The 27664-nt window shown below is 33.5% G+C and overlaps 3 protein-coding genes across 8 annotated transcripts; 2 read left to right on the top strand and 1 right to left on the bottom strand.

Annotated features, from left to right (window-relative positions):
* Nucleotides 1-2243, top strand: LOC137807446 (BTB/POZ domain-containing protein At2g24240-like). The gene has a single exon (XM_068608092.1). It carries the CDS (start codon nt 695-697, stop codon nt 2027-2029), a length of 1335 nt encoding a protein of 444 aa, XP_068464193.1. The 5' UTR covers nt 1-694; the 3' UTR covers nt 2030-2243.
* A 708-nt stretch (nt 2244-2951) lies between these two features.
* LOC137807447 (omega-6 fatty acid desaturase, chloroplastic) lies at nt 2952-8584 on the bottom strand. The gene is made up of 10 exons (XM_068608093.1): nt 8271-8584; nt 8140-8194; nt 7567-7808; nt 7169-7312; nt 6899-7050; nt 5917-6039; nt 5565-5742; nt 4176-4294; nt 3787-3901; nt 2952-3460 (listed from the first exon to the last, which is right to left on the bottom strand). Exons 1-10 carry the CDS (start codon nt 8307-8309, stop codon nt 3299-3301), a joined length of 1329 nt encoding a protein of 442 aa, XP_068464194.1. The 5' UTR covers nt 8310-8584; the 3' UTR covers nt 2952-3298.
* A 7806-nt stretch (nt 8585-16390) lies between these two features.
* On the top strand, nt 16391-27033 carry LOC137807448 (formin-like protein 18). Of its 6 annotated transcripts, none has more exons than XR_011080520.1 (18): nt 16391-16754; nt 16991-17688; nt 18551-18772; nt 18861-20428; nt 20527-20650; nt 21190-21261; nt 22097-22195; nt 22297-22338; nt 22541-22621; nt 22706-22756; nt 22841-22922; nt 24142-24236; nt 24436-24507; nt 24588-24704; nt 25783-25851; nt 25928-25994; nt 26379-26711; nt 26817-27033. XR_011080520.1 is itself a non-coding variant. In XM_068608094.1 (17 exons), exons 1-17 carry the CDS (start codon nt 16688-16690, stop codon nt 26537-26539), a joined length of 3687 nt encoding a protein of 1228 aa, XP_068464195.1. In that variant the 5' UTR covers nt 16391-16687; the 3' UTR covers nt 26540-27033. The 6 variants fall into 6 exon arrangements, 2 of the variants coding, with proteins under 2 accessions (XP_068464195.1, XP_068464196.1); XR_011080521.1 differs by having other exon boundaries at nt 26968-27033; XR_011080522.1 differs by having other exon boundaries at nt 26407-26711.
* Nucleotides 27034-27664: the final 631 nt, after the last annotated feature.

Raw genomic sequence — 27664 nt, forward strand, 5'->3', positions numbered from 1 at the left:
AACTACATTTTTAGTGTTTAATATCTATACTGCATAAAAGGTTTTACACAATCAATTAGTGAGTGTGAAGATAACTATGGCTAAAGTTGTGTGCAGTAAAAGTTGGGATTGGGGAGGTCTTAAAATGTTTTACATGGTAGTTGCATACTATATTTTCTCTTATTTTAAATGGAAGAACAAGGACGAAGGGACAAAAGGAAAAGGAAAGAAAAAGAAGAAGCAAGAAAACAGAGAGAGAAGAAAAACAGAGTGACTTAGTGGGAGGGATGAAACTGAGTCAATTCTGTTTTGAATTCAACCCTTCTTGATTCCTTCACCAAATTCCACACAGAGTTTCGAAAAAACCCTTCTTTAAAACCAGTCGTCTCTTAGAATAACAATCCCCATGTCCAGTTTTTCACACAATCTCATCATTTTCCTGTAGCTTAATCTCTGTCCTCTGATCCCTATCTCTCTCTCTCTCTCACACACACACACATACACCATTTGCTTCAATTCCAATCCTTGAACTGTAATTATTCACTCACCTATCGTCAACCAAACCATTCCTATTTATTCCCACTCATTCTCTGCTTTTCCCTGTTCATCCATCATCCAATTCAAACCCGCAGAGCGCAGAGCTGTTGAACTGAACACTCACCTACTTCCCCACCTGGGTTTCTGGAAAAGCCACAATCTTGGGAGGAATCGAGTGATGGTGGTTCAGAAAGACAGGGTGAAATTCAACGTGGGTGGCAGGGTGATGGAAACAACGGCAACAACCCTCGCCAATGCAGGGCGCAATTCGATGTTCGGTGCAATGTTCGACGACAATTGGAATCTGATACTATCGTCAAACAAGGAGGGCGAGAGATTCCTCGATCGCAACCCGGATTGCTTCGGGATTCTCCTCGATCTGCTCCGAACCGGGGAACTCCACATCCCACCCAACATCCCGGAGAAGCTCCTCTACAGGGAGGCCCTCTACTACGGCCTCTTGGACCACGTACGCGCCGCCAGGTGGGGCCCATTCGACGGCAACAGGTTAAGGTTGTCGCGGTCTCTGCAGGGCCAGGCCCCGGGTGACGGAACAGCCATTCGGGCAGGCCCTGATGGTGGCTGTTGCGTTGCTCATGGCAGCATGGTTCATGTGTATGATTGGATGTTGGATGAACACCCTCCTCTCAATCTCGATTACCAGAGGGTTAATGATGTTGGATGGGTTGACTCCGACAAGGTTGTGATCGGAGTGAGCGAACGGCTTGGGAGGGGTGATGGGGGGATGGGGCTGTTCAGTTCTCAGAACGGGGAGCTTAGGTATAAGTTTCAGGTTTGCCATGAGAATCAGATGAAGAGTTACACTGCAGGGGCCTTGAGTTTTAGTTCAGATTACAAGATATTTTCTAGTTGTAAGGGGAGGAGTAATGAGTATGGGGTAGGGGTTTGGGACCAGGTTACTGGGAAGCAGATTGATTTTTTCTACGAGCCTTTGGGGTGGTCTCTTGGGGATGCTGATAAGCTTCAGTGGTTGGAAGGGAATAATTGTTTGTTGGTGGCTACTATGTTTCCTAGGAAGGACAACTGTTACATTAGTCTATTGGATTTCAGGGAGAAGAAGATGGTGTGGTGTTGGTCTGATGTGGGGGCTCCTTTTGCCGTGGATGAGAAACGGGTGAGGGATGCTATTGCCATGGAGGATAATAGTTCCATCTGTGTGGTTAATGAGTTTGAGGATTTGGGGTTCATGGATTTGAGAAGTTCTGCTGCCACAAGCATTAGGTGGAGCTCCAGAAGTAGGTTGATGAAGGGGAAGATGCCGGAGGAACCCTGCTACCCTAAACTGGCACTGCATGGGGGACAGCTTTTTTCATCCATGAATGATTGCATTTCGGTGTTCTGTGGCCCTGAATGGGTTTTGACCTCTAGGCTCAGACGAAGCTACGGGGGTTCAATATGTGACTTTTCCATTGGAGGGGACAGGCTTTTCGCCCTTCACAGTGAGGAGAATGTGTTTGATATTTGGGAGACTCCAACACCACCACTTGTATGATTAGTTTTTGTTTATTTTTAGCTTACCTTGCTTTGCTATAACCAGACTGCTTCTGGGTTTCTAGATAGTATTGAGTTTTGAAACTTGTATGTATATACGGGATTGAGTAGTTTATAACTTGTCATACATGTAGGTTTACCTATACTAAAGGTGTCATGGTATATGTAAATATCTATAGAGAAAGATGATATATGGACTGCTTATTTTCCGTTTCTTTTTGTGACTCGGATTTCATACTTCACTTCAGATCTCTTGCAGATTCTAATTTCGAACCAGTCCCCTTATTCTGTCTCTTTTCCTTTTCCAGCTCTACCGAACACTTTTTTGACCTTTTTCTTTCACAGCCAACATTGCTGTTTCAATTTGGTAAAGTGACTTCACTGAACTTAAAAAAGGTAAAGGGAATCATGCTAAGTGAAGTCCCATCCCCTGTTTGAGAGTAGTTGTAAGTTGTAACTGCTGCACCTTAAGGATTTGCTTTGAATAAGAATGGCTTCAGATAAAGCGTCACTGGTCACTTTCTCAACAAATAGTATACATAATAAAATACTCACGTAAATCCGAAATATTAGCTACTACGAGGTAAACCACGATAAACAACCAGACACTTTCGTTGTCGAAGTTCTAAATAATAATTTAGTCAAACTTTATAACATTATTTAGCAGGAAAAAAAAAGACAAGATCGATCGGGCTCTCTTGGAGTGTCCACGAGGAAGGACTTGTTTATGTTTAGAAGAACGTTCCACACTTCCACTTTTAAATTTGCAAACAATTTATGGTTAAATATGCAGTTTTCATTAGATAAAAAGACACTGTATATTATTTTTTAGTAAGAAACTGTATGCTTGAATTTCAGCAATATAATATTATACAACCAAAAGAGCAATAATGAATAACAAAACACTGTCAGTATACAAGTAATTCAGTAGGCTCAATCCACTCACGTGCTTTTTTATCCGTCAGACAACTTTATAATATATTATTCTTCCCACGTGATAACAAGAACCCCACTGTTCAGATTACCACAACACCTACTTTAACTTAATGAATGCATCTCGGTGGCTTCGCCTTGGATAATCCGCAACTTCGTAACACGATTACCCTAATACGTGTGAACTTTGAGAGCAACAAGCAATTTTCTTACTAAACCAGATATGAAGATATAACAATTTTAAACAAGATCGAAAATGTAAAAAGAAAACCGATGGCAAACGAACCTAATTTGATACATACAAAATTTCATGGGATAAAAGGCAGGTTGGACCTAATTAAGCATAATCCGGCATGCTTTTCTTCAAAAATGCAATTGGACCAGAATCTTCAGGGGCAACATCGTCGAACGCAACATAATTTTGCTCTTTATCGTACACATGACACACTGTCATGATTGTTTTCATCAATCTCCAATTCCAACTAGCCTCATTCAGATACTGTCGATCCAACACAAACAAAACAAAATTGAATTAGCAACGGTGATTTTTATTTGAGAGATTTTAAACGTACGGGATTCGAGACAACTGTAGTGTTGGAATAAACAAAACTTCCACATCTTTATTTGGACTACATCTATAATAAGTTTCAGTAGCAAAGAGAATATACGAACAATTTCATTTTCTTTAGAGAGGAAGTAAAAAAGCCATTACTTGTTAATTATGATAACAATGCTGATAATATATTTTGAAAGCGAACAGTAGAACAGTGGCCTTCATTCCAATACAAGAACAAAAAACAATATATTGGCAATTTTCTATCTTACCTTTCCCCAATTTTCTTCGATGGACTTATGGGCTGCTCTTAAATTATAGCTTGGTATCCTCGGGGATATGTGGTGTGGAATGTGGACATTAATATCATGACATAGGATCTCGATCCTGTTCAGAAAAAAAAGAGTCAATAAATAGCAGTTAGTTAATGCGAATGCTATCGAATTCATTTTGAAAACCTGCATTTTAGACAAATTGACAAGATGGGTAAATTCTTAAAAATTATTCACAGAATCAAAGAACAATCTTTTTCAGATGAGTAATGAAATAAAAACATTCGGCAGTAACTCATCAATTATGCAGTATATTCCACCTCCATGTGTAAATTTATAGGCCAGAAAAACGTACATAACTAAAGAAAGAAGTAAAAAGAATCCATTACCATTTAGGGTAATCACAATGAACAGTTCCATTAAGCTGTGCTTGTGCAGCATTCCACTCTTCTGAGATTCTGAATGGAATATGCGGTGCAGTATGATGAACCATGGTAAACGTACTCATCTGTGATCGCCAGCAAAATAAATAGATAGTGTGACTCTTCTAATTATAACTTTTAACTCTAAAGAGACATGGCAAGAGTATTGATTATATCAAGAAAATTCAGCCACAATTAAATCGTTGTAAAAAATTTCACTGAAGGGGGAAATTGATTTTATACTCTGGCTATTAATTAAATATTATCATTCATTGGCCTTGAGTTGTGTAATACCTTCGTCTTTTTGTCTTAGACCCTCAGTATCCAAAAGTGACACTGGACCTTAACCAAGTTCAGTTGAGCCAAGTAGAACCATTTAAGGGGACAAAGCTCTCCTAGTGCCCCCTTTTTTCTTATTCACAATACTTGAATCTCAAATCTACTTTTAACAGGAACCAACCTCCACTTTACTTGGTCGAATAGGCACTGGTGGTGGGTTGTTCAATATTTTACTATACTGCATGCTCATCCAAGTTTATACTGAAAATCTATCTTCTTCATTCATGTGAATATTACAGACTTCTTTTAAAACTTATACTTCATTAAGATCTCTTAGTTTAAGAATAACAACCAGTTTGTAAATTAACATTCCAATCGATTAAATACAAAGTCAGAGACCACACATGCAATTTTTCATTTGCATAAAATAATACCAGGTACAATATAATAGAAAATATAAGTGTAGATCCATGGTTAGAAGGCCAGGTCCTTACTGGACCCCTTCCCACAATCCCATCAATCCCTGGCTATAATATAAGACTAAAACTATGACATTGGCCTCAGTTTTCTGGCAGCATACAACTACAACCAGGTATAGTCTGGTTTTTTTCAGTCCCCAAACATAAGGTTACGAGCTGTTTTATATCTGAATTCAAGTTTAGCACAAACTGCCAACTACCACCAGCAGAACTACAACAAAAAGCTTATCATACATAAGTCAGGCTAGCTAAATCCATTATATGACATGATCGGACTCTATTATAATCTATCAAGAGAGACCAACGTTAAAGATTCAACAAGTTTTACATTGGCTGCCAAAGGCCTAAAAGCCTTTCATCTTGAGGCTTCGGGCTGACAATAAGACCATAGGAGGAGTTTGCTTAACTAACACCAATGCAGAACATAAATGGAAAAGTTTAACCCACTTCCAAATTATTAAAAATGGCTTCAACAATACCCTGGATAAATATGCGTAAGTCATTACTACCCATCCCAACAAAAACAAAAAAAAAACAAAAATATTGGAGCAAACAGTGGTGAACAAAGAAAGAATTTACAATATAGAATTGAAATTACCCAGAAGTGATAGCCCAACCATGGCATCAACCAGAATTTTATCCATCCCATGATTCCTGTCTTGTAAATAATTAATGGCCACCCAATCGCTATAAAGGAAAAAACACACGCTAAGCTTATCTTCACCCTCTTTACTTCACTTGGTCTGAACTTCTTCAAATCAAAGTGCAAAAGCAACCTGAGTTAGAATGCACCCGCATATCAAGATTTAATTTGAAGCTAAAGGTAATTAAATATGAAATCAAGGCACTTTTAGCTAATGAAGCAGTACTTTAGGAACTGCACAAAGATATTTCAAGCCATAGTTGACCTAAGAGATTAAATGATAAATGATTTCATTATAAGCTTATACCAATGAGCTATAGACATCCAACATCGAAATGGACCATATCCATATATTATTGCTTTCCTCAAAAGGGGAGAAGATTCAAACTCGTCCTTCGATACAGGGTTCCAAGCAGTATCTTCGGACAGCCTGTAGCATAATAAATGGCTTGCAGTTAAATGAAAGTAATGAAACAGTGAAGCTACTGAATCTATGAGACAGTTAAACTCGGAAATAAGCATACTGAATTATGTATTTATTACTGGAAACTTTCCAGTTTTAGGCCAGCATCACCGTACAGGAGAGACAACAGATGGTTTTCCTTCAGCAAGGAGTTTCCTCCTTCGACATACAGCAATTAGTAAAACTATCCTATGAATATAACCACCCCAAGTCCCATACAACTAACATTAAGGTATCACACACTAACTATCAAACCATTCAACCGCATTAAGACAGAAATGCCTGAAGACACAATTACAACACATACACTAATAATTCTGGCCTACTGAATCTCGTTTTGCTTCTTATCCCTTGCAGATATAAACTTTCCAAGGTCTATCTGTCAGAGACAAAGGAATTTAAAAAAAGCATACGTGTGCATCCTGTAAATAAACCAAGGTGCAAGATTTTATCCATAACACGGTGTCACCATTATGTCTCTTACAGTGCATTATGCATGTCATATAAAGCCTGTATTTTATCCTTTCAGTATTGGTGTCATCTGACTTTGAGTTAATCTGGGGCAGAGAGTGTGAATGTATACTGCAAAAATAACTATATACAACAGAATGATGCATTATCCCACTATCAGTTTTAAGCAGAAAATATTGTTTTCCTTCACTGACCTACTCATATATAAATTTACAAGGGCGGATTTGAGGACTTAAAAACATGTTTTCCACTGCATGTTAAATAAAAATATTATTGAGTTCCTCTACAGTATACATACAGGATGCACTTAGAAAATAAAAAGAATACAAAATAGAAGGAAAGACAAACTGCTTACATGTTTGTTTTTGCATGATGTCTGTCATGCTTGAATCGCCACGGCTCATATGGATAAATCAGTGGCAAAAAAGCCAGGGTTCCAACTATGTCTTCTACCAATTTGTTGGATGAAAATGATTTGTGAGCACAATCATGCCCTATAACAAAGAACTGTATGACAAAAGAGGAAAGAGGGTTACAAAACATAAACAAACATGTTGGCCAAGTTCTAAAGAGATATGATTGAGAAGGATCTGAGATACCAGAAAGAAATACAATTATAACTAACCCCAGTTACTGCAGTCCCAGTCCATGCCCAAGCCAGAGGAAGAAGAAACCAGGGAGCTTTGGAAATCATGAAGATCCCCAATGCATAAGAAGTGGCAGATATCAAAACAGATTTCCATGCTTTCACATCATCAATCTCAAAGACCTGCAAAAAAAGGTAAGACATTTTATCTTTCTCATAATGTGCAGAAAACATCACTGCTGTTATTTATGTTTTATTATAAACTTACATGCCACAATGAATGCTATTTTAAGCGCATGAACAAATATTTCACAAAAAAACAAAGTATTTAAGAGGTGACTCCGCATACTACAATTAAACCAAAATTCATGTTCAATGATGCTGCTATGAAGCATTACATCGATCTAAATAATAATAATAAAAATAAAATAAAGCACCTCCTTAGGAAGGGAATTGATGACATCCTTTAAAGTAACATTAGATGGAAGCGGCTCTGCAATTTGCCTGAAACCGTAGTCTTCAGCCAGTTGTTTTCTATACTCCACACTTTCCACAGGAGCTGGTTGTTGTACAGGAACTGCCACAGCACGTATGAGAGTAACCTTATTCCTATTAACAAAACTCCTTTGACGCCTGAACCCTTTCCGGATAAGTCCATCACTGTTTGAACTAAATACGCCTGTGGAAGAAGAATGCCAAGTAGTTAGCTAAAACAAACCCATTCCACACACCATTCATGTTCATGCCTATTAAAAGTTAAACATAATGGCACCTTAAAGACTCCAGGCCAGCTTATCAAAGGATAACTCTCAAATTTCATGACTAAGTGATACTGATGACTGATACCACCAGGTAATGGTAACAATTCACCGGAGAGAATCTTATTCGAGTGAAATATTTGTGATAATTGTTAATATTTCATCATCGAATACGTCCATTTCCAATATCTTGAGCTTAAATTGAGACAAGGAACAGTAAATTGAATTACGGTAAGGGAAGAGGGTGCATACCTGGGGAGTAGTGTGCAGCAATGTCTCTCTTGCGAAGTGGTTTCTGAAAAGAGCCCTGAAAAATGGAACCAAGATAAGGTTAACATTTGCTTGAAAGTTGAAACACGCTCGAGAGAGAGAGAAAGGAAAACCTTGAATAGGAGCAATGAATCAGCGAGCGTGCAAGCCATTGTGAGCACAGATTAATCTGAGCTCACAAGAGAGGATTTTGGGGCTTTGAAAGAGATAACGCTTTTTTTTGTCCGTTTCTGAAAGCGTCGTGGATGGGAATGTGTTTTATATGGTCGTTTCGTCGTGGGGCCCCCAGAATGTGGACTTCCTTTAAGAGATCTTCGCAGCCGCATGTATGCATTGGACGGTGTCGTTTCTTCTCCGTCCACCACACCACTTCCTCCTCTGCTTTTTGCTTACATTTTTAATAATAACAATAATTAATTGCTTGTTTGTTATACGCAAATACACAATGAAAACAATATTATTGTTTTTCATGTGCAAAAACAAATTTTATTTTGCAAAATAATTTTTATTAATGGTCAAAGATAATAACTTGGGGAGGAAAGTGGAATATGAGTGATACAAAATTAAGATTTCAACCTTTATATATCCAAATTAGATTTACTGGAGGGATTTAAATGTGTATTATGTAAAAAAAAAACAAATTCATCAATAGATAATAGGGAAAAAATGAATAATTCCATTTGTTTGGGCTAAACCCATTAACTCGTTATTGGTCTGTCAAAAGTTAGATAAATATAATTGGTGCATCTAAATTATACAATTTGGAATTGGTAACTTGTAATTTGTTTTTTACCTATTTATTTAGTTGTAGTCATTAATATTATTTTTTAGACAACAAGTGCAATAGAAATCAATAAAATTAAATTAAACTTGAATATTCTAATCAAATAATATTTAATACTTAACAAAACAAATTAAATATCAACAATATTAAAAAATATTATAAAAATATTAATGTAAATAAAGTTTAATATAGATTATTAACAATCACCAATATTTATTCCAAAAACATGACTTTCCTATTTAAAAGTACAAAAATCAAAGGAGGGTGTCCGTCCCGCTTGTGACCCAACAGGTTGACAAGTAAAAGTATTGACTTGTCCTATTTAAATAATGACGGTTGGCGATCTAACCTGCCAAACTCAACGTATTTTACCATCCTTACAAGACGTATAATAATGAAATCTATGTATATCTTATTTTTTAATATGAAATCTGTTGTAATGGTAAAGAAGGCTATCAAAGTAACATACATAGAAAAAGAAAAATAATAGAAATTTTTTCATTATAGACATTGAGAAAAAAAAAATTTAGAGATCTCACATCGACTAGAGATGAAGACATTTCATTGTATATAAGTAGGTGCAAACCTCACCTTATAAGTCAGTTTTATGAGGTTGAGTTAGGTTTAAAGTTCACTTCTTAATACGGTATCAAAGTCATTTCAAGTTTATCTTAGTGAGTATTTGGTAGGCTTATTAGGTCACCCGCTATCGGACTGTTATCGGATCACCCATAATATGTTGTCCCACGAACTATCACTCTTGACGTGAGGAGTGTGTTGGAGATAAAATAAATTGAATCCATAAAAAAAAATCTATACATTGTACCAAGTGTACATGTAATATTTGAGATATAGATTCACTAAGTTCTTTTTATTATGTTGTTTCACTTAACTATTATTTATCACCTTTTTCTGATTTTAGGTGTTTTATTACTTGCCCAATAATCATCACACAAAACATATTTTGATTCTTGTTAGTATTTATCCTCGTTTGTTCTTTATGTATTTTTACTTGGTACAACATGTTACTATTTGTAATTAAAAGTAAAAAAAGAAACATTGACTAGTTATAGTATATCATATTTTTCATGAGAAATATATAAACCTTAAAATAAAAAGAATAATTAATTATAACATTACTGTTTATTTTAAATAATAGCAAAAATAGAAGTGAGAGAATATTTTTTTTATATAAGTGTGAGATAGGTAAATATTATTAGTAAATGGATTGTCAAAATTAAAAAATAAAATAAAACACGTAGGTCTTATAAACAAAATTATGTTATTTTTAAGTTATAATATATTTTAAAAAATTAATGCAAATTATTGATGATTAATATGATTCAAATTTACTTTTACCCATTTCTAATATAAAAGTTAATATGGAGGATAAAATAGAAAAAAAATTAACAACAATTGTTTGTTACTAATTGAAAAAATTATCGTTTGTCACGTTTTACATTTATAATATATGCTTGGCTCAACGTTTTTATTGGCTTCCCTAAGGTAATGCAGTGGTTGACTAAAAGGTGGTGACTGGTCTCTGCGTGTACATGTTTCACATGGGTTGTTGCTATTCCAATTTTTACTTAAATATGGATTTATTTCTTTAAAGTAGCAACATAGAGTTTTTTTTTTATATATATTCTTATTGTCAGTTAATAAAACAATATTCTAATACAAACTTTAAATAAGTTTTATGCAAATTGATATTTCTAAGCATAAGATAAATATATAATTAAAGGATAGTATATAGAAACTTAAACTACTAGTTTATTTAAATTAAATTGAGAAAGTTTCATGTACTTTTAAATAACAGATTTTTTAATTTTAAAAAAACACGTCTCTCCTCTGTAACAGCATAAAAATTAATTATTTTCTTAATTTATTTTTTCTCTCCATCTACATATTATCTGAGTATCATCACATTCCAAAATAATACGAAAATATTTATAAAGTGGGAAGAAAAGGACAAATATTTTATTCGTGATAATACATAGCATAATTATTGAGAGTATTACGTAGGTAGCATATACATTTATACAACATGAAGATATATATAATCTCTAAAATATAAGACATGTGACACAAATCTATATATTATATAATTATGAATTATACAAGTTGATAGTAAAAATTTATATGTATAAATATATTTCACATTTTCTTTGAACCAGAAAGATGTTTTTAATCGTTGGTTCAAAAGGATTTATTCCTTATTTTTATAATCATAATAAAAGTTTATACAATAAATTTAAGTTTTAAAAAAATTAATGTATTTCTCAATTTTTAAATTGTGTTAGAACCGTGTTAGAATGTTCAAGAATTTAATAAATATTTTTTGAATTGGATACTTCATCGATATGTGACTTACAAGTATCGCACAAGTGTGGGTGTCCGATACATATATCTGACACGTCAATTAAGAGGAGTATTCGAATTTCATAAGTACATACCTAAACTAATAATATAATTATTAAGATTTAATACATATAATAATTTTGGATATTTTTAAAGGAAGCAACTCATTACATTTGTGAGTTACTAATATTCTAGTTAATTTATAACCTATTATAATAAGTCTCTCATAATTAGGAGAATGTCTTAATGCAATGTTATTAAATATGAAATATGTGTTATAAGGTTAATTTCATTTTCTTCTAGCTCATCTCTCCTACTTTATTTGTTGTCCAATTTATCTTCATATGTAGAATTTGGCTGTGTTTTATTTTAGGATTATACACTTAGTTGAATAGAAAGAGGACCAACAACATATATTCACACCTCTTCCTAGGAAATGAAAGTAAATAATGATCATAAAGTAATGTTACAGAAAAATAATGAGTACTACTATCCTCCAAACCACCATGACACCTACCTTGTTTTTTTTTTTTACAAAAGAGTTGCATTTCATATATGCCCAACAATTATGTTATCTACCTATACTTCTCATTCACACTTTACCAACCAAAAACACTTTAGACATATTCACATTCATTTAAAAATTAAATATATTATTCTTTTTTTAAAAATTGTTTTTTTTTATTATTAAAAATATTATAAAGTGGAAGTGAGATGAAAAAATAGTGTCAAATAAACTTTTTTTTAAGAAAAATGTGATTTTGCTATTTTCTTGTTTATGTGAAAGCAGAGTCAGATTTAGGATGATAAAGGAGAATCTTGTTTGATATTTCAAGGTTTAAATTGTCTTTTAGAGCCCTAAAGCTTTATTTAAAAACTTTGTTATTTTATTTTATTAATGTATTTTTTTTCATCCGATTTTATATTAACTTTTTAAGACTTTCTGTTTCTCTCTCTTTCATCTAACATATATATATATATATATGTATATATATATGTATATATATATATATATATATATATATTTTGATGCACACATCCTCCTCTTTAATTATATGATTTTGTAGTTGACATATATTATTTTGTTATTCTATTTTCTTGATTTATAATTGTCAACAACATGTTAAATATGTAAAAATACGCATAAATATTCACAAGTCATAAAAGACAATGTGAATTTGTTTAACTTTATCCTCCTATTCATAATTATAAATTAACAATCTTTAATATAACTTACAATTCAAAAGATTAACCTTGAACAAGAAATTTATTCGTGTACATTATATTTAAATTTATCTAATTTAAAAAAAAAATTATTGTTCAAATTTTTTATTTGTTTTTTTTAGTTTTTCTTATTTGAATAAAATATTTTTAATCACCAAATATAAAAAATATTTGATATCAAATAATTGTTAATAATTAAGAAACATCAATATTAATTATATTTTTTTAATGCATCTTGTTTGATGTCATTTGTCAGGATTCGTCAATATTTTTTAAGTGATTCTGACAAAGTTTTCTCAATGTTGGTTGAAATTCTTTTCTGTTAATGTTGGCTATTTATTTATGTTGATATTGCTTAGAATTAATATTATGATATTGGTTGGATTTTTTTTTTTTACTTTTCGATTTATGTCAATTGAAAAATTCTACAAACTACATTAACAAAAGACAATCATATTTTTTAAGTGGTTTTGACAAAATTTTCTCTTGGTTGAAATTGTTTTCTATTAATATCGACTATAATTATTTATGTTGATATTGTTTAGAATTAATTTTATGATATTGGTTGGATTTTTTTCTGACTTTTCGATTGATGTCAATTGAAAAATTATGCAAACTACATTAACAAAAAAACAATCATAGTTAATGTTGGCAGAAAGTTTTCCTATTTATTATTAAGAGAATAATCCAAAAGTATTATTTATAAAAAAAAAATTGACGTGGATGATAAAAACATATTCAGTACAAACATTAATAGAATAATAACTATAATAGATGTCAATTGAAAAAAATAATTACATATGTTAAAAAATAGTCTCTCAAGACATTAATTGAAAAAACCCTGCTTAATATGCAGTACATAATAATAGTGGTCTATAAAAGATATAATTCTAACAATTTAAATAAACAATAATTCTTATCATAATTGATATCCATAAAAAAAAAGTGATTATTTCAACAATGTTTTGATATTACTCAAGTTAGCCAACTAAAATCGATTTGAGAAATGAATATAAAGATAATATATTTGAATATAAGAATTTGAAAAAATTTAAATCCTTATTTTTTTCTGAAATTTGGGATTTTTTTTTTCATTTTAAGTAATTCAATTACTCCTATAAAGTTATAGAGTGTCAATTTATTTAAAAAAAATCAAAAAAATGTATTTTATCATAAAGATATTGTCTATAAAAATAAATTACATTCTTTGGAAAATATTTGAATTCTTATTTTAAATAACTAATGTAAAAACCATTCTCTTTCACCTCATAATATAGTTTTGGATAGTTTATCTTAATTTTTTTATTAAATTATCTACCACGGCACACGAATCTATTATAAAATGAAAAAATAAATGGAGAAAACTGTGTATAAAGGAAAACAACAATCATCACATAAATTAGTTTATAAAGTTAAATTAAATCCAAGTCAAATTTTAATACCAACTATTTCTCTTTTCATAAGTAAAAACCGTACTATCTAATATTACGTAAATTTTAGTTACTTTTACTTCATTTAATTTAGTTGTAGTTTTCCTTGGAATAATCTAAGTTTAACAAATGATATTTCAGAAAAATGTTAGAATTTAATGTATTATGTTTAAATTGAAGTTTTTGTTGCTTATAAATAAAAATGGAAATAGTATTATAAATTATATATAAAATATTATTTCACATGTCACTCAAAATTTAACAAATTATTTAAGTTTTTTCAATATTTTCTTCTACAAATTCACAAGTAACAACACAAGGAATGTAGAATAAATTCTTAGCTATCAAAATACATAATTTACTCATAAGAGGTGCTTTGCACATACTTATATACTATGAAGTGTTTTTATCTTTAGTTAATGTGAAAATTTCAACATTTCTTTACGTCAAAACCTTTTAACTGGTATGTGAGACTATATATCTATTTATGAGTGACCGGATAAGATAGTAAGTCCAACAAACTTTTGTTACGATAGACTTTAAATAACTTTGATATCATATTAAAAAGTGAATTTTAAATTTAACTAAATATGATAAATCTGACGTTTATATTCACTTATTATATATTATAAAATATAATTATCTTTAATTTGGAAAACTAGAAAACACTCATAACGGTCTAACACAAGAAAAAGTTAATGAGCTCTGAAATTGTTACACAACCATATAAGTTGTCATTAGAGAGAGTGGTGTTAGTGAAGGTTGTTGGCCAATTCTCGTACGAATCCCCAACTATGATTCCCTCTTTCTAAGATACTTAGCTACCACATAGTTTGTTTGGTGGTCCAAATTAGTCTCTTACAAGCCACTATTACTATAATTTCTTTCTACCTTTACCCAACCAACCCCTTTATTTCTTTATTCTTTAACTTTCTCACCATTTTCTGACTACTCACTATCTTTTTTTTTAACTTTAACCATTCATAAATCTTCAAGCACAACAAATACCTCTAACCATTCTCAACTTAAAATCCCGTTTCCCATCATCCTCACAAATTCAGTTAAATAGATATCATATTCTCAATTCAGAACACTTGCTCAACAGAAGTTGGTGCTTTCCAAAGTTTAGATGCAAGGAACAAAACAACAATAAATTATGTATAAAGAAGATTATGTTTTATAATTATATTATTTTATACTATTAAGAAGTATACTCTAAGCCCAAGTCAATCCCATAAAACCGGCTCATAAGGTTGATGTTTGCATCCATCTATATACAACAAGTGTCCAATAAACACTTTTTAGAATAATCTTTAAATGACTCTGATATCATATTAAAAAAGTGAATTTTAAGCCTAATCAACCCCATAAAACCGGTTCCTGAGATTGAGGTTTGCACCCACCTATATACAATGAAATGTTCTCATCTCTAGTCGATGCATATTTTTTATTATTTTTATTCTAAGAAAAAAAAATAACTAATTTTATTGATTTTTATATAAAAAACTATCTGCTGTTATAGACAACAAAAAGTGAACACTGTATGGGACTGTGTTTTTAATTCTACCTACATTAGGTTGATATTTTGCTTTGGCTTATCAATTAATGACGCATTACTTATAATTAATTCTTCCAAATTTAGGATCTAACTTTATATTTCAAGGACACCTATAAAGAGCTAAAAATAACAAGTGAAAAAGTAATTTAATATTTTTAAAAAATCTCATACATGTATCATATTCTCTCGTCAGTATTTCTTTAAAATTAATAGAATATGTGAATTATTTATTTTCAAGACACCATCTCAAAATTATTTTAGAGTGTGTGTAATATATACATTATGCTTGTAAAAAATAATTTAAATGACACGTGTGTACATATTCTATTTCAAAAGGTAACTATCTTATTTTTTTCTGGCATTTTAATAGGAACCGGAATAGTTAATGATTGCTGAGGAAATTAGTTAGGAAGTTAGAAGTAATAAAACGTATACATAAAATTAAGAAGACCAAAATAATAAATTCGTTAATTTTTATTACTACTACCTTAATGAAAATATTTTATGGTAAACGTGGATAAATATTAACTCATAAAATAAACGCACCAGATTATATAAAAAAAAAGTGATATAATAATAATAATAATAATAATGCAATCGAGAATTAGTTATAGGTTTTGACCGCGAAACGAAATCCGACATACAATATACATTCCAGTGCGAACAACTAACGAACACTCATGAAGCAATGATGGAGACACGTGGCGTACGGAAAGAGGGAAATGAGCGAGAAAATTTCCGAAAATGGAAAATAACAGTAATTAAATTACCCGTCATGGATATCACGGTACACGTGTATCATGGAAGGGCGTCCACGTCACCAACCGGTGACTGTGAGTCGGTTGGTAACCTCAGCTGCAGTCACGTTATTGAGCTACGATACGATACGAAAAATAAAACGAACGGACCCATCTCCCCCGCAAAACTTTCCTTTTCTTTTCACTGAGAAACAAAAAGAGAGAAACAGAAGCGACGATAAATCCATCCAAACTCTCGTTTCGTTCATTCTTGCATTTTTCTGCGAAACCGCTGCTTCGTGATTTTGTGCCGTGAAGCTTAAGGCAAATCGTGACGTTACGTTAGCCTCTACCGAATGAGAATTTGTGGTTCTCGAATCAATCGCGAGCGATAGGGTGAGTGAAGCCTGAATCTGAAGCTTCGCGGACGTTGGCTATGCTCCGCAGATTGTTCTTCCGCAAGCCTCCAGATGGCCTCCTCGAGATCTGCGACAGAGTTTACGGTACTTTCTCTGCTTTTCTCGTTCTCAATTTGTGAAAAATGTTTTAGCAATTGAAAATATATGATTCGAGGAACATTTGGTGTCTGTTTGATTGCTTGGAAATGCGGCAATGACGCGTGAATTGGATTTGAAAGGGAATAATTTGTTAAATGTGAAATGACTTTAACTTGATATCATCATTAGGAGTTGAGTTAGTGATTGTTGGAATTGACAATTAAGATTCTCCGTGAATGTAGTTTTTGATTGCTGCTTCACCACGGATGCTTGGAAAGAAGCGAATTATAAAGAGTACATGGATGGGATAGTTTGTCAACTCAAGGAGAACTTGCCTGATGCTTCGATTATGATTTTCAATTTTCGTGAGGAAGATACCAAGAGTCAGATGGCAAGTATCATGTCTGAGTATGACGTTACTATCATGGACTATCCTCGGCACTACGAAGGTGTTCCCGTGCTCAAAATGGAGCTCGTCCACCACTTTCTGAGGTCTGGTGAAAGCTGGCTCTCGCTTGGGCAACAAAATGTGTTGTTGATGCATTGTGAAAGTGGTGGTTGGCCTGTTTTGGCTTTCATGTTGGCTGCATTGTTGATTTATAGAAAGGTTTATACTGGGGAGAAGCGGACTCTCGATATGGTTTATAGGCAGGCTCCTCACGAGCTTCTGCATTTGTTGTCACCGTTGAATCCTATCCCTTCCCAACTGAGGTATCTGCTGTATGTTTCCAGGAGGAATGTGGCCTTAGATTGGCCTCCTCTGGACAGGGCACTTTTGCTGGACTGCATCATTCTCAGATTCTTCCCAAACTTCGACGATGAAGGTGGTTGTCATCCCATGTTTAGAATTTATGGACAGGATCCCTTTAATGCTGATAAAAATCCAAAAATGTTGTACTCAACGCCAAAGAGAAGCAAAAATGTCCGGGCCTATAAGCAGGTATGTGAATTTCCCTCATGCTCTTTAATGGATTGCTCTGGGTTCTTGTGCCTCCTGTTTTTTATATTACAATTTGTTTGTGTGTTATTTTGGAGCCTGTACTGTATAGGAGGCATGCACTGATTGCCTATATCATGAAAACTATTATCCTGAAATTAATTGTTTTTAGCAGATAAAAAGACTTTGGCGTTACTGTTATTTTGCCAAAAAATGCCGAAATAAATCTGTAGCTGTTCTTGAGATTACTTCCAATCTCATAAATTGTGGCAAAAAGGCCATTTAGACTTGTAGAATATTTGTAAATTGTGCTGTACACTTTTCATATAATTTAAACTTTAAATAGTTATAAACCACTAAATTGCAGCTCAAACTTGTTTTTCTAGTTATCAACCTGAGCTTTAATAATTAAGTTTTGGCAACAACCTTGACATATGATTGTAGTGATACTGATGAACAACATTGGTTATTCATTCCTCCTTGACAAATATGGGAGCTACATTTAAGATAAGTCTTGGTTTTTATCAAGAGGTTGCACTTGGCACCGATAATCCCAAAAATATAAGAGGAAAAAGGGGGGGCATACTTAAAAGAAGAAAGGAGAAATATGTTTGTAAAATCTATGTTCAGCATTTAAGAGATCCTAGTAATATTTCAATACACCTTATGCATATAGGCCTTACAAGATTGAGTTCAGAACTGGCTTGTGCTCTTTAAATTTTAATAAATATTTTCGTTTGCAAAAGTTTTGCTGTTCTAATAGATATTGTATATCAATTCATTTATTCTATCCAGCGAGTTGAATCTAGAATCTGATATAATAACTTATGTAATTATTGTACAATTTATTGTTATTGTGTTGCAGGGAGAGAGTGAGCTTATTAAAATTGATATCAATTGCCATATTCAAGGTGATATTGTCCTTGAGACAATTAACTTGAATGGTGACCTGGAGCGTGAAAGGATGATGTTTCGAATCATGTTTAACACAGCCTTTGTTAGATCAAATATTATGATGCTTAACCGGGATGAAATTGACATTTTATGGGATGCTGAAGACCACTTTCCAAAAGATTTTAGAGTTGAGGTACAACTTGTTTTCAAAAATAATCATGATGCTTTTGATTGTACATTCTAACGGTGAATTTATTTTTGTGGTTTATGTTTGTATTAAGATCCTTTTCTCAGAGATGGATGCTGCAGTAGTTATTGCCGATAGGACCTCATGCTTTGAGGAGAAGGAAGGACTACCAATGGAAGCATTTGCCAAGGTTCAAGAAATCTTTAGCCATGTAGACTGGATGAACCCCAAGGCAGATGCTGCACTAAATGCTCTCCAACTGATAAGCGCTTCAACTATGAATGATAGGTTGGATGAAAAAGGTCCTAGAACGCCTCAAGGAAATTTGAGTGAAGAGGTACAATCTTCATTTTCACCCAAGACATCCCCAGATAATGATATGAGTAGAAAAGAGGACAAGACCAACAAGGTAGAGGGTATTCCGCAGCAACCTAGTACACCTAACAATATTTGTCAACAGTCAACCAGATTTTCTAAAAAGACCTTGGAATCCAATAAATGTCCAACAGGACCTACAAATCTTGATATAAAACTGCAGGCGCCTCATCCTGCCTTATCTTCTACCGATACTTCTTTTTCCCCTCGAACACCTCCTTTAAGGCCTCAATCCACTAGTGCTAAAGAAGCTCACGATTCTCCTCGCCAAACAGAATCGCCCCCTTCTTATGTTTTGCCTTTGCAATCAAAACACCAATCACAAGACAGAAGTCATTCATCTATTTCTGTCCCTACACCTGACACCCAATCGTCATCTACTTTTCATAGCAAGTCACCGGCCGACACCATTTCCTATCCTTCAGCTTCAACAACTACTTCAACTCAATCATCTCCGTCATTTTCTTCAAAAAATGTGGATGAGATTCCTCCTATTAAAACAAGAATAGAGTCTTTCCCTTCACGACCTCCAACTCCGCCTCCTCCTCCCACTCCGCCTCCTCCTCCCACTCCGCCACTAAATGATCATAGACGAGTTCGAGCTAGACCACCACCACCACCACCTCCTCCTCCAAAGAAAGAACTACATGTTAAAGCTGGACGCCATCCTTCTCCTTCATCACATAGGAATGTGGAGCCACAGGTTAGAGATGGACCCTCTCCTCCCCTTTCTCTAAAAGAGGAGCAACCTACTAGGTTTGAACCTCCTCCACCTCCTTGTCTCTCTGGGCTAGTTGCAGGTTCTACTATAGTACCACCTCCACCTCCACTTTCAAGTGAAGTACATTACTCAAATCACACTAATTCATCGTTACAAAAATCTTTAGCTCCTCCCCCTCCTCCTGGGGCACCTGCTCCTCCCCCGCCTCCCCCTCCTCCTGGGGCACCTGCTCCTCCGCCTCCTCCTGGAGCATCTGCTCCTCCCCCGCCTCCTGGAGCACCTGCTCCTCCACCTCCACCTGGAGCACCTGCTGCTCCACCTCCTCCATTGCCCTTTGGTAAAGGAGGTCTAAAACCTCCAGGATCTCTTTCTGGGAACGGTGATGTGTCAAGCACAACAGGACCTCGATCTAGTTCACCAACCAACTTAAAGGGACGAATTTTATCACGAACAATTAACTCAAAGAATAACACAAAAAAGTTGAAGCCACTTCATTGGTTGAAACTATCTAGAGCAGTGCAAGGAAGTTTGTGGGCTGAGACACAGAAGTCTGGCGAAGCTTCCAAGTAATGTTGATTGGCTATTGTATTTGATTTCTTAGGACAGATCATTCTTCTATTATTATCGTGTCTCACCTGCCTTTCCTTTTATTATCTTAATGTAGGGCCCCAGAGATTGATATGTCAGAGCTTGAGCATCTCTTCTCAGCGGCAGCCCCAAGTTCAAGTATTGCCAAAAAGTCAAATGTCCAAAGCTCAACTGGGCCTAAATCAGAAAAAGTGCAACTGGTAATTATTCAGTTTGGAGTACCACTAAGATTGCTTATGGATATTTACATAATCTAGTTGCTTACATTTGAGTGTGATGGGAAAATGCAAGAAATAATTACTAGGAAAATGCGATATTTCCTAGTACTTATAACCGGGGGTTGTCATTTTATGTTGGTTCTATGCAGCCATAAAGTTGTAAATGGTGTCATCTATCAGCTTTTCAGTGAAGGAAACCTTTAGAGTTGACAAACTGAAGAATCAAAGTTAATGTTCACAAAATTACTTTTGAATTTTTTTAGAATGATACTGTTACATCATCAACCATCTTAAACCACTAGTATATGTGGTAGTTTCTCCCTTTCACATATTTACAACTATAAGAGTTCATTTGAATGGTGCAATGTTGAAATAATGAGTGTTTACTACTTATCTGTGTGACGTAGTTCCTAAAGTAGGTTCTATTTATATTTTTTTTCTCAATAACATATAGTTTGTAGTCACAGCAAAATGATAATCCTTTTGATTTTGATTTAGATTGATTTTATAACTCCTTGCAGATTGAGCATAGGCGAGCATATAACTGTGAAATCATGCTTTCACAAGTGAAAGTGCCGGTGCATGATTTAATGGTAAGATTGACATTTACGTTTATGGTCTTATAATGTGGGAAACAAAATCAAATGCTATTTTTAAATAATATTGAGTCCTAATTAATAAGAGAACTATGATTTGATTGACAATTGAATTGTAGCTTTGTTCTTTTGATATTTTATAGCTTTGTTCTTTTGATTAAGAGTCTTCCTAGAATTTATTAGTGATTTGTTTTCATTGGAAACTATGAATGTTGACACAATTTTTATAGCATAACTATAAAGAGGACTGTAAACTCCTTCTCATTCTGTTCTTGTTTTTCATTATTGTTTTTTTTTTCTTCAGCTAAACTGTATTACCTCTTTATTGGAAATTGGTTTTCGGTTCTCTTTGAAATAAACAAAGATCTGAATGTTTTAACATAAATACTTTTTTCAAACTTGTATTTCTGTAGCATAATGCGGGCATGCTGTTTTTTTTTGTGTTTTCAGAATATGATTATCATTAAAAGATATTCTAAAACTTTTATAATGATTTTGTAAGTTTTACGAAGCATAATTTTTGGTGCATTTGTTAGAAATTAAAAATAGTAAATTTTTGGTGCATTTGTTAGAAATAAAAATCTATCATAGAATCTTTGTTTTTCGAGCTTACACTAAATGAGGCTTGACATTAATAAATTAATTGGAATGACTATTTTTATTGTGGGAAAGATGTATGAAATAATTATTCTGTGCCGTGATTCTGGAAGATATAAAGTGAATGAGAAGTCTCGTTGGTTTTATATGAAACATCTGTAGAACTTTTAACTATTTCCTTAAACCATTTTCTGTGTTATATTCAATAATAATGGTTTGTTTGAAATGTTCACAGAGCTCTGTGCTAGCACTGGAAGAGTCAACACTGGACACTGATCAGGTTGAGAACCTCATAAAGTTCTGTCCAACAAAAGAGGAGATGGAATTACTCAAGGTTGGGAGATTGATTATGGTTAAAAATTATGCTACGTTCAACTTATAGTGAGTCTCCTCTTTCTTTTCCAAAATTTCACAACTCCATTTATTCTGACACAGGGTTATAATGGGGAGAAGGAGAAGTTAGGAAGATGTGAACAGGTATATAGGGTTTCACGACTTTTGGTTTAGTGCCTGTATTTTGGATCTCTTCTGTTAGTGCAAGATTTATGAAAATTGAAATTATCGCATTGCTTGTACAGTTTTAACTGTAATGAATGGCTTATCTTCAATGGTGGAAATTGCATTTCTACCTTCTATTGGCATGAATCTGAATTATATATTCATAAATTCTTCATTACAGTTCTTAATGGAATTGATGAAAGTACCACGAGTGGAATCCAAGCTCAGAGTTTTTTCATTCAAGATTCAATTTCGCTCTCAGGTTGATATATTACTACTATCTTTACTACAAAAAAAATGGACTTGAACTTATTACCATTTTGACCATCTTAATACTTTTGTGTAGGTTTCTGACCTAAGAAAGAGCCTGAGTGTTGTGAATGCTGCTTCAGAAGAGGCATGATTATTCCTTTTTACTTAAACCTCCTTTTGCAACATGGTTCCTCTCTCTTATTTTTTGTGATTTTGTTTCTTTTTTCAGATCAGGAATTCGGTAAAACTGAAGAGAATTATGCAAACAATACTTTCTTTAGGAAATGCTTTGAACCAAGGAACTGCCAGGGGTATGTTTAAACAAATATACATATCAGATATATGCAACACGAACCATTCAAGTTTATGACAAAGAAAAGTACCATAAGTTTTAGAAAATATCTGTAATTTATGGCCTTTGTGCATGGTACTAGATCACTAGACACACTGCATTTAGTGTGATTTTGTATGTGTTAGTATCCCTTATTTGTTTTCTTTACCCTTTGTATTTTACTTTATTGTTCCCCCTCACCAGGTTGTGATAGTAAACTGTGAACGTTTTTTTTACTTGGAGGGCAAGCTATTGTTCCTCTCTTTATTATACAATTTAAAACAAAAAAATCCATCAGTATTCTGAACCCTTTATTCCTTGACACTTCAGATATAAATTATTTCTTTATTAATCATCCATATTTTTCATTTTAATTTGGAGAACAACATGCGCCCCGATGTTATTATTGTTACTAAATCAATCTCACCTGTGAACGTCAATTAAGATTGGTTTAGTGAAAACTAAACCAAATTAGATGAATGCATTTGTTTTGGCTCTCCTTGGATATAAGCTGATACAGTGTGTATCTGAGGTACCTGGAATCAGAGAATGAAAATGGAAGAATTGACAGACAAGAAGACAAGTTTCTAGAGAGCAGAGCTCTCCTAAGCAAGAGAGGAATCTCTCTGATCCAAATATCCACCCTAACGAATCCCAAGAATGATCCCAACATTCTTACAAAGGGAAAATATAACCAACCCCACTCCCCCCTTACAGAATCATCCACTTCCCAAATACCCCTCCTTTACTAATAAAAAAATTACCCCTAAACAGAAATACCACTAGACAATCAATCCTGCTTCTTATTCTTGTGCCTACGACTATAGATTTGAATGGGCTTATTCCACCTGAAGGGATGTTTCTATCATAAGCACCATTCTGAAACATTAATTATGGTTAGGGGGATAGAATATTCATTACTCTAAATAAAATCAAAATAAATCAAGGGGATTGTAAAGCTGGTTATTTTGTAGTCATTTTGAAAATTTGTAATGTTTATAATACTTCATTAATAAAATTTAGATAGACATATGATGAATGAGTTCGAGAGCAATCAATATCTTTTTTCTAGACATATGTGCTGAAAACAAAATAATTCACATTTACATAATTTTTTACTAGTGCTTTAGATTTTTACTTATCATTATTTATTTCATTTTGTCAATCTCCTATGTTTATATTCTCCAATCTTCTTTTAGGTTCTGCTATTGGATTCAGATTAGATAGCCTTCTGAAACTAACCGAGACACGTGCAAGAGACAAGAAGATGACTCTCATGCATTATCTTTGTAAGGTACATGTAGCTATTTATTCCCTTTTGTTTTCATTTTTTTTTATTTTGCAAAATGTTTACGAGTTTCTTCTGTGCCATGGAGTGACTTGTAATATTAAGTTGGGGGGAGATTGTTCTTTTTTTCATCTTCTGATATTAAGATCATCGTAATTTTCCATATCTGATGCATTAATCTCATACTGTGCGTACACATACATAGGTGCTAGTTGACAAACTACCGGAAGTCTTAGACTTCTCCAAGGATCTTTCTAACCTAGATCCGGCAACAAAGGTTCTGGACTTCTCAGAGACTCTTCTGCTCAATATATTGATAACTATTGTACTAACACTGACTTGAATAATTTTGCATAGATCCAATTGAAGTTTTTGGCTGAGGAGATGCAAACTATTAACAAAGGATTAGAAAAAGTAGTGCAGGAACTATCAACCGCTGAAAATGATGGGCCTATATCAGAAACTTTCCGCAAGGTATAAGCATCATGCCTTTACTTCTACTATAGTTGATTCACCAACTCTTGTGTTTCCTTTTTTCAATTTGCCCTTGTTCATTTTCACTTCTCCAAGTTTCATATTTCCACACCAAAAAGAAAATTATTTCACTTATTGGTGAACTGTGTATATATCTACATTAATTAAAGTCAATAGAGTTTGCTATCATCTCACTAAAAGAAGACCATATTCTTGGAGTCCCCATTCTGTGGAGGCAGACTTTTTGAGGCTTGTCTGCAAAACTAGTCAAAATGGAAATTTTACTAAAAGGGGACTGGAAATCCTAAATCGAGAGATTGTCAATACAGATTATTATAAACAATAACGTAAATATGAAAATTGTCTTTTAATCTCTACAAACACAATCTTAAATTGACAATCTGAAAGGTTAGATCCAACTAACTAGTCACAAAATTATAACTTCAGCTAAATTACTAACTAATTAACAACTCCAAATACAAAACACCAAGATTTTGACATTGAACCTAAACAGTCAAACACGAACCTCTTTAGCTTTAGAGACGTTTTCAGCACCAAAACAGACATCAATCAAGACCAAAACTGCACCAAAACCAATAACCCAGTAGAAAAACAAAAGAACCTCCTTCATCATCAAATGCTACGAGATGAAGAAGCAGAAGCACCTTCAAACAAAAGGCAGAACAAGAAGAAGAAGGAACAACAGAACAAGCACCCCGTGCAAGGAAAGCAGACAAAAAAGAGATTGGGGCTTCAGATGTCATAGGTTGTTTAGCTCGCCTGATCTTTCCATTTTTATGAATAACGTCGTGATCCTATCTGATCCAACCAAAATGGATTCTATCATATAATTGGGATCACAGAAGCCGGAAAAAAATTGTAAGATTGTGCGACCTTATTATCAAGATAGTAATTATAGCTATCGTGCCTGTCTGTGATTGATCTAATGTGAGAGTTTGTAAGTTATGACTTTAGGAGAACGCAACAAAGATTAAAATTGTGAAGTCCTCTTCTGTTTACTAAATGTTGTGATAAAATTATATGCATTGTCAGGCTTTAACTTTGTTTTTAACCACAGAAATTGAAAGAATTCCTCGGTTCTGCTGAAGCTGAAGTCCGCTCATTGGCTTCACTATATTCTAGCGTGGTAAGCTTTCTACAATATATTATATCTTTTAAAACCTTATAAAGGTTTGCTTTACTTTAAGAGTGTATGTTTACAGGGCAGGAGCGTGGATGCATTGATTCTCTATTTTGGTGAAGATCCATCTCGTTGCCCATTTGAACAAGGTGTGTGACTGAAATTTGGTACTTTTCTTGATAGCTAATTTAAGTGAGCACCCTCTGACTGGCTTATGCTTCTTATTATATTTTTAGCTTTGTACTTCACTAATATTGTACCTTCCTTAAAGTAAGTGCACGGATTCTTCACTTGGTTGCATATATGTGAGTGTTAATATTTTATAATAACTGACTTTGTTTTTAGTTTCGCAACTTAAAACTGATAGTTTCGTTTTATGCAAATTTTAAGACTATTCTTGAACGGTATGCAAGGCTTTACTGTGATCCCTTTTATGGGAAGAATGAGTGCACCCCAACTTGTGTAATAATGTTGATGCCCCTACTTGTTTTTCTATACTGCTTATTCTTGTAATTATTTTGAATTTTCTGCAGTCGCATCAACTTTGCTCAACTTTACCAGGATGTTCAACAAAGCCCATGAAGAAAACTGCAAGCAGCTAGAACTTGAAATGAAGAAAACTGAAAATGAGAAAAAGAAATGTGAATCAGAAAGAATTTTACCTACAGCTATCCGGACTGGCAATGTCAAATAGACTCTACTAGCTTTGAGAATTAGTAATACTCTAACATGACAAGGAATTTGACTGGACAAAACCGGGTCTGGTGTATGGTGTTTTTGAGAAGCGTGTATAGTGAGTGGACACAGTTAGTGGTAGCTGTCATTGATAACCAAAACGAAGAGAACTGCATTGCACTGCATGTTAGGTAACATTTTGAACCCATTGCTCTCTTTACATCTTTTTCTGAATATTAATCTCCTTCCTTCCTCACAGTAATTATTCTATTTTAAACAATTGTGAGTTATAGCAGAAATGGTGTAGTTTGCACGAGTTGTGTTATTTCCCAGTCAACCTGTATATATCTTCCTCTTCCCTCCTTTACTCGGAAACTGTATGATTGTATCTTGTAAGTATTTGCTGCAAACCTGGGATTCGTTATTAATTTTTTCTCTCTTCCTCAGGCTTGGTTCTCTGTTAGCAACATTGATTTCACATCTGTAATGCAATGCTTGATTTCTTCTTGTATAGCTTATATTTGATGTTTTTTTTCTTCCAAATTAATTATCATCTTAGGAGGCCCCAAAAACAATTGAAATTTCCTGCTCCGTATTATCGAATATGTAGTCCCCATAACACTATGCTTTAGTTGGAGATTGTTATGGCTCACACGATCAAGATCGCATATATTTAATACAAGAGTCTGAAAAATTCAGTTGGAATAGTGCTTTGTTGTCATTACTACTTACATTTGTTGAAATGATAGTATCATGTAAAGGCGCAGGTTTAATCACTTTGGTTGAAACGCAAGTAGATTGAAGTTGAGTTTGATAAAGAAATAAGGAGAATTATATTTTGATATCTTACTCCACTTTACACCCCACCCCGAAAAAATATTAATATTTATAATAAAAAAATTTAAAAATAAAAAAATGTTTTTAATGAAAATATAGGTAAAATATTAAAATAATTTTCAAAATTAAATAAATTAAAATATTAATATTTAGTGGTGTGTGAAAAAACCATTTTTCAAAATTTCCAGTTTTTAAAGGCAACAAGTCTCTCAGTAGAAAAAAAATCAAATAATGTTATTTTAATTCTAAAAATGTTTTACTTGATGCTGGTTTCATTGGATTAGTGCTACGTACGTAACAGAGCGTA

This window comes from Phaseolus vulgaris, chromosome 3, assembly GCF_000499845.2.
Source record: "Phaseolus vulgaris cultivar G19833 chromosome 3, P. vulgaris v2.0, whole genome shotgun sequence".
Lineage (NCBI taxonomy): Eukaryota > Viridiplantae > Streptophyta > Magnoliopsida > Fabales > Fabaceae > Phaseolus > Phaseolus vulgaris.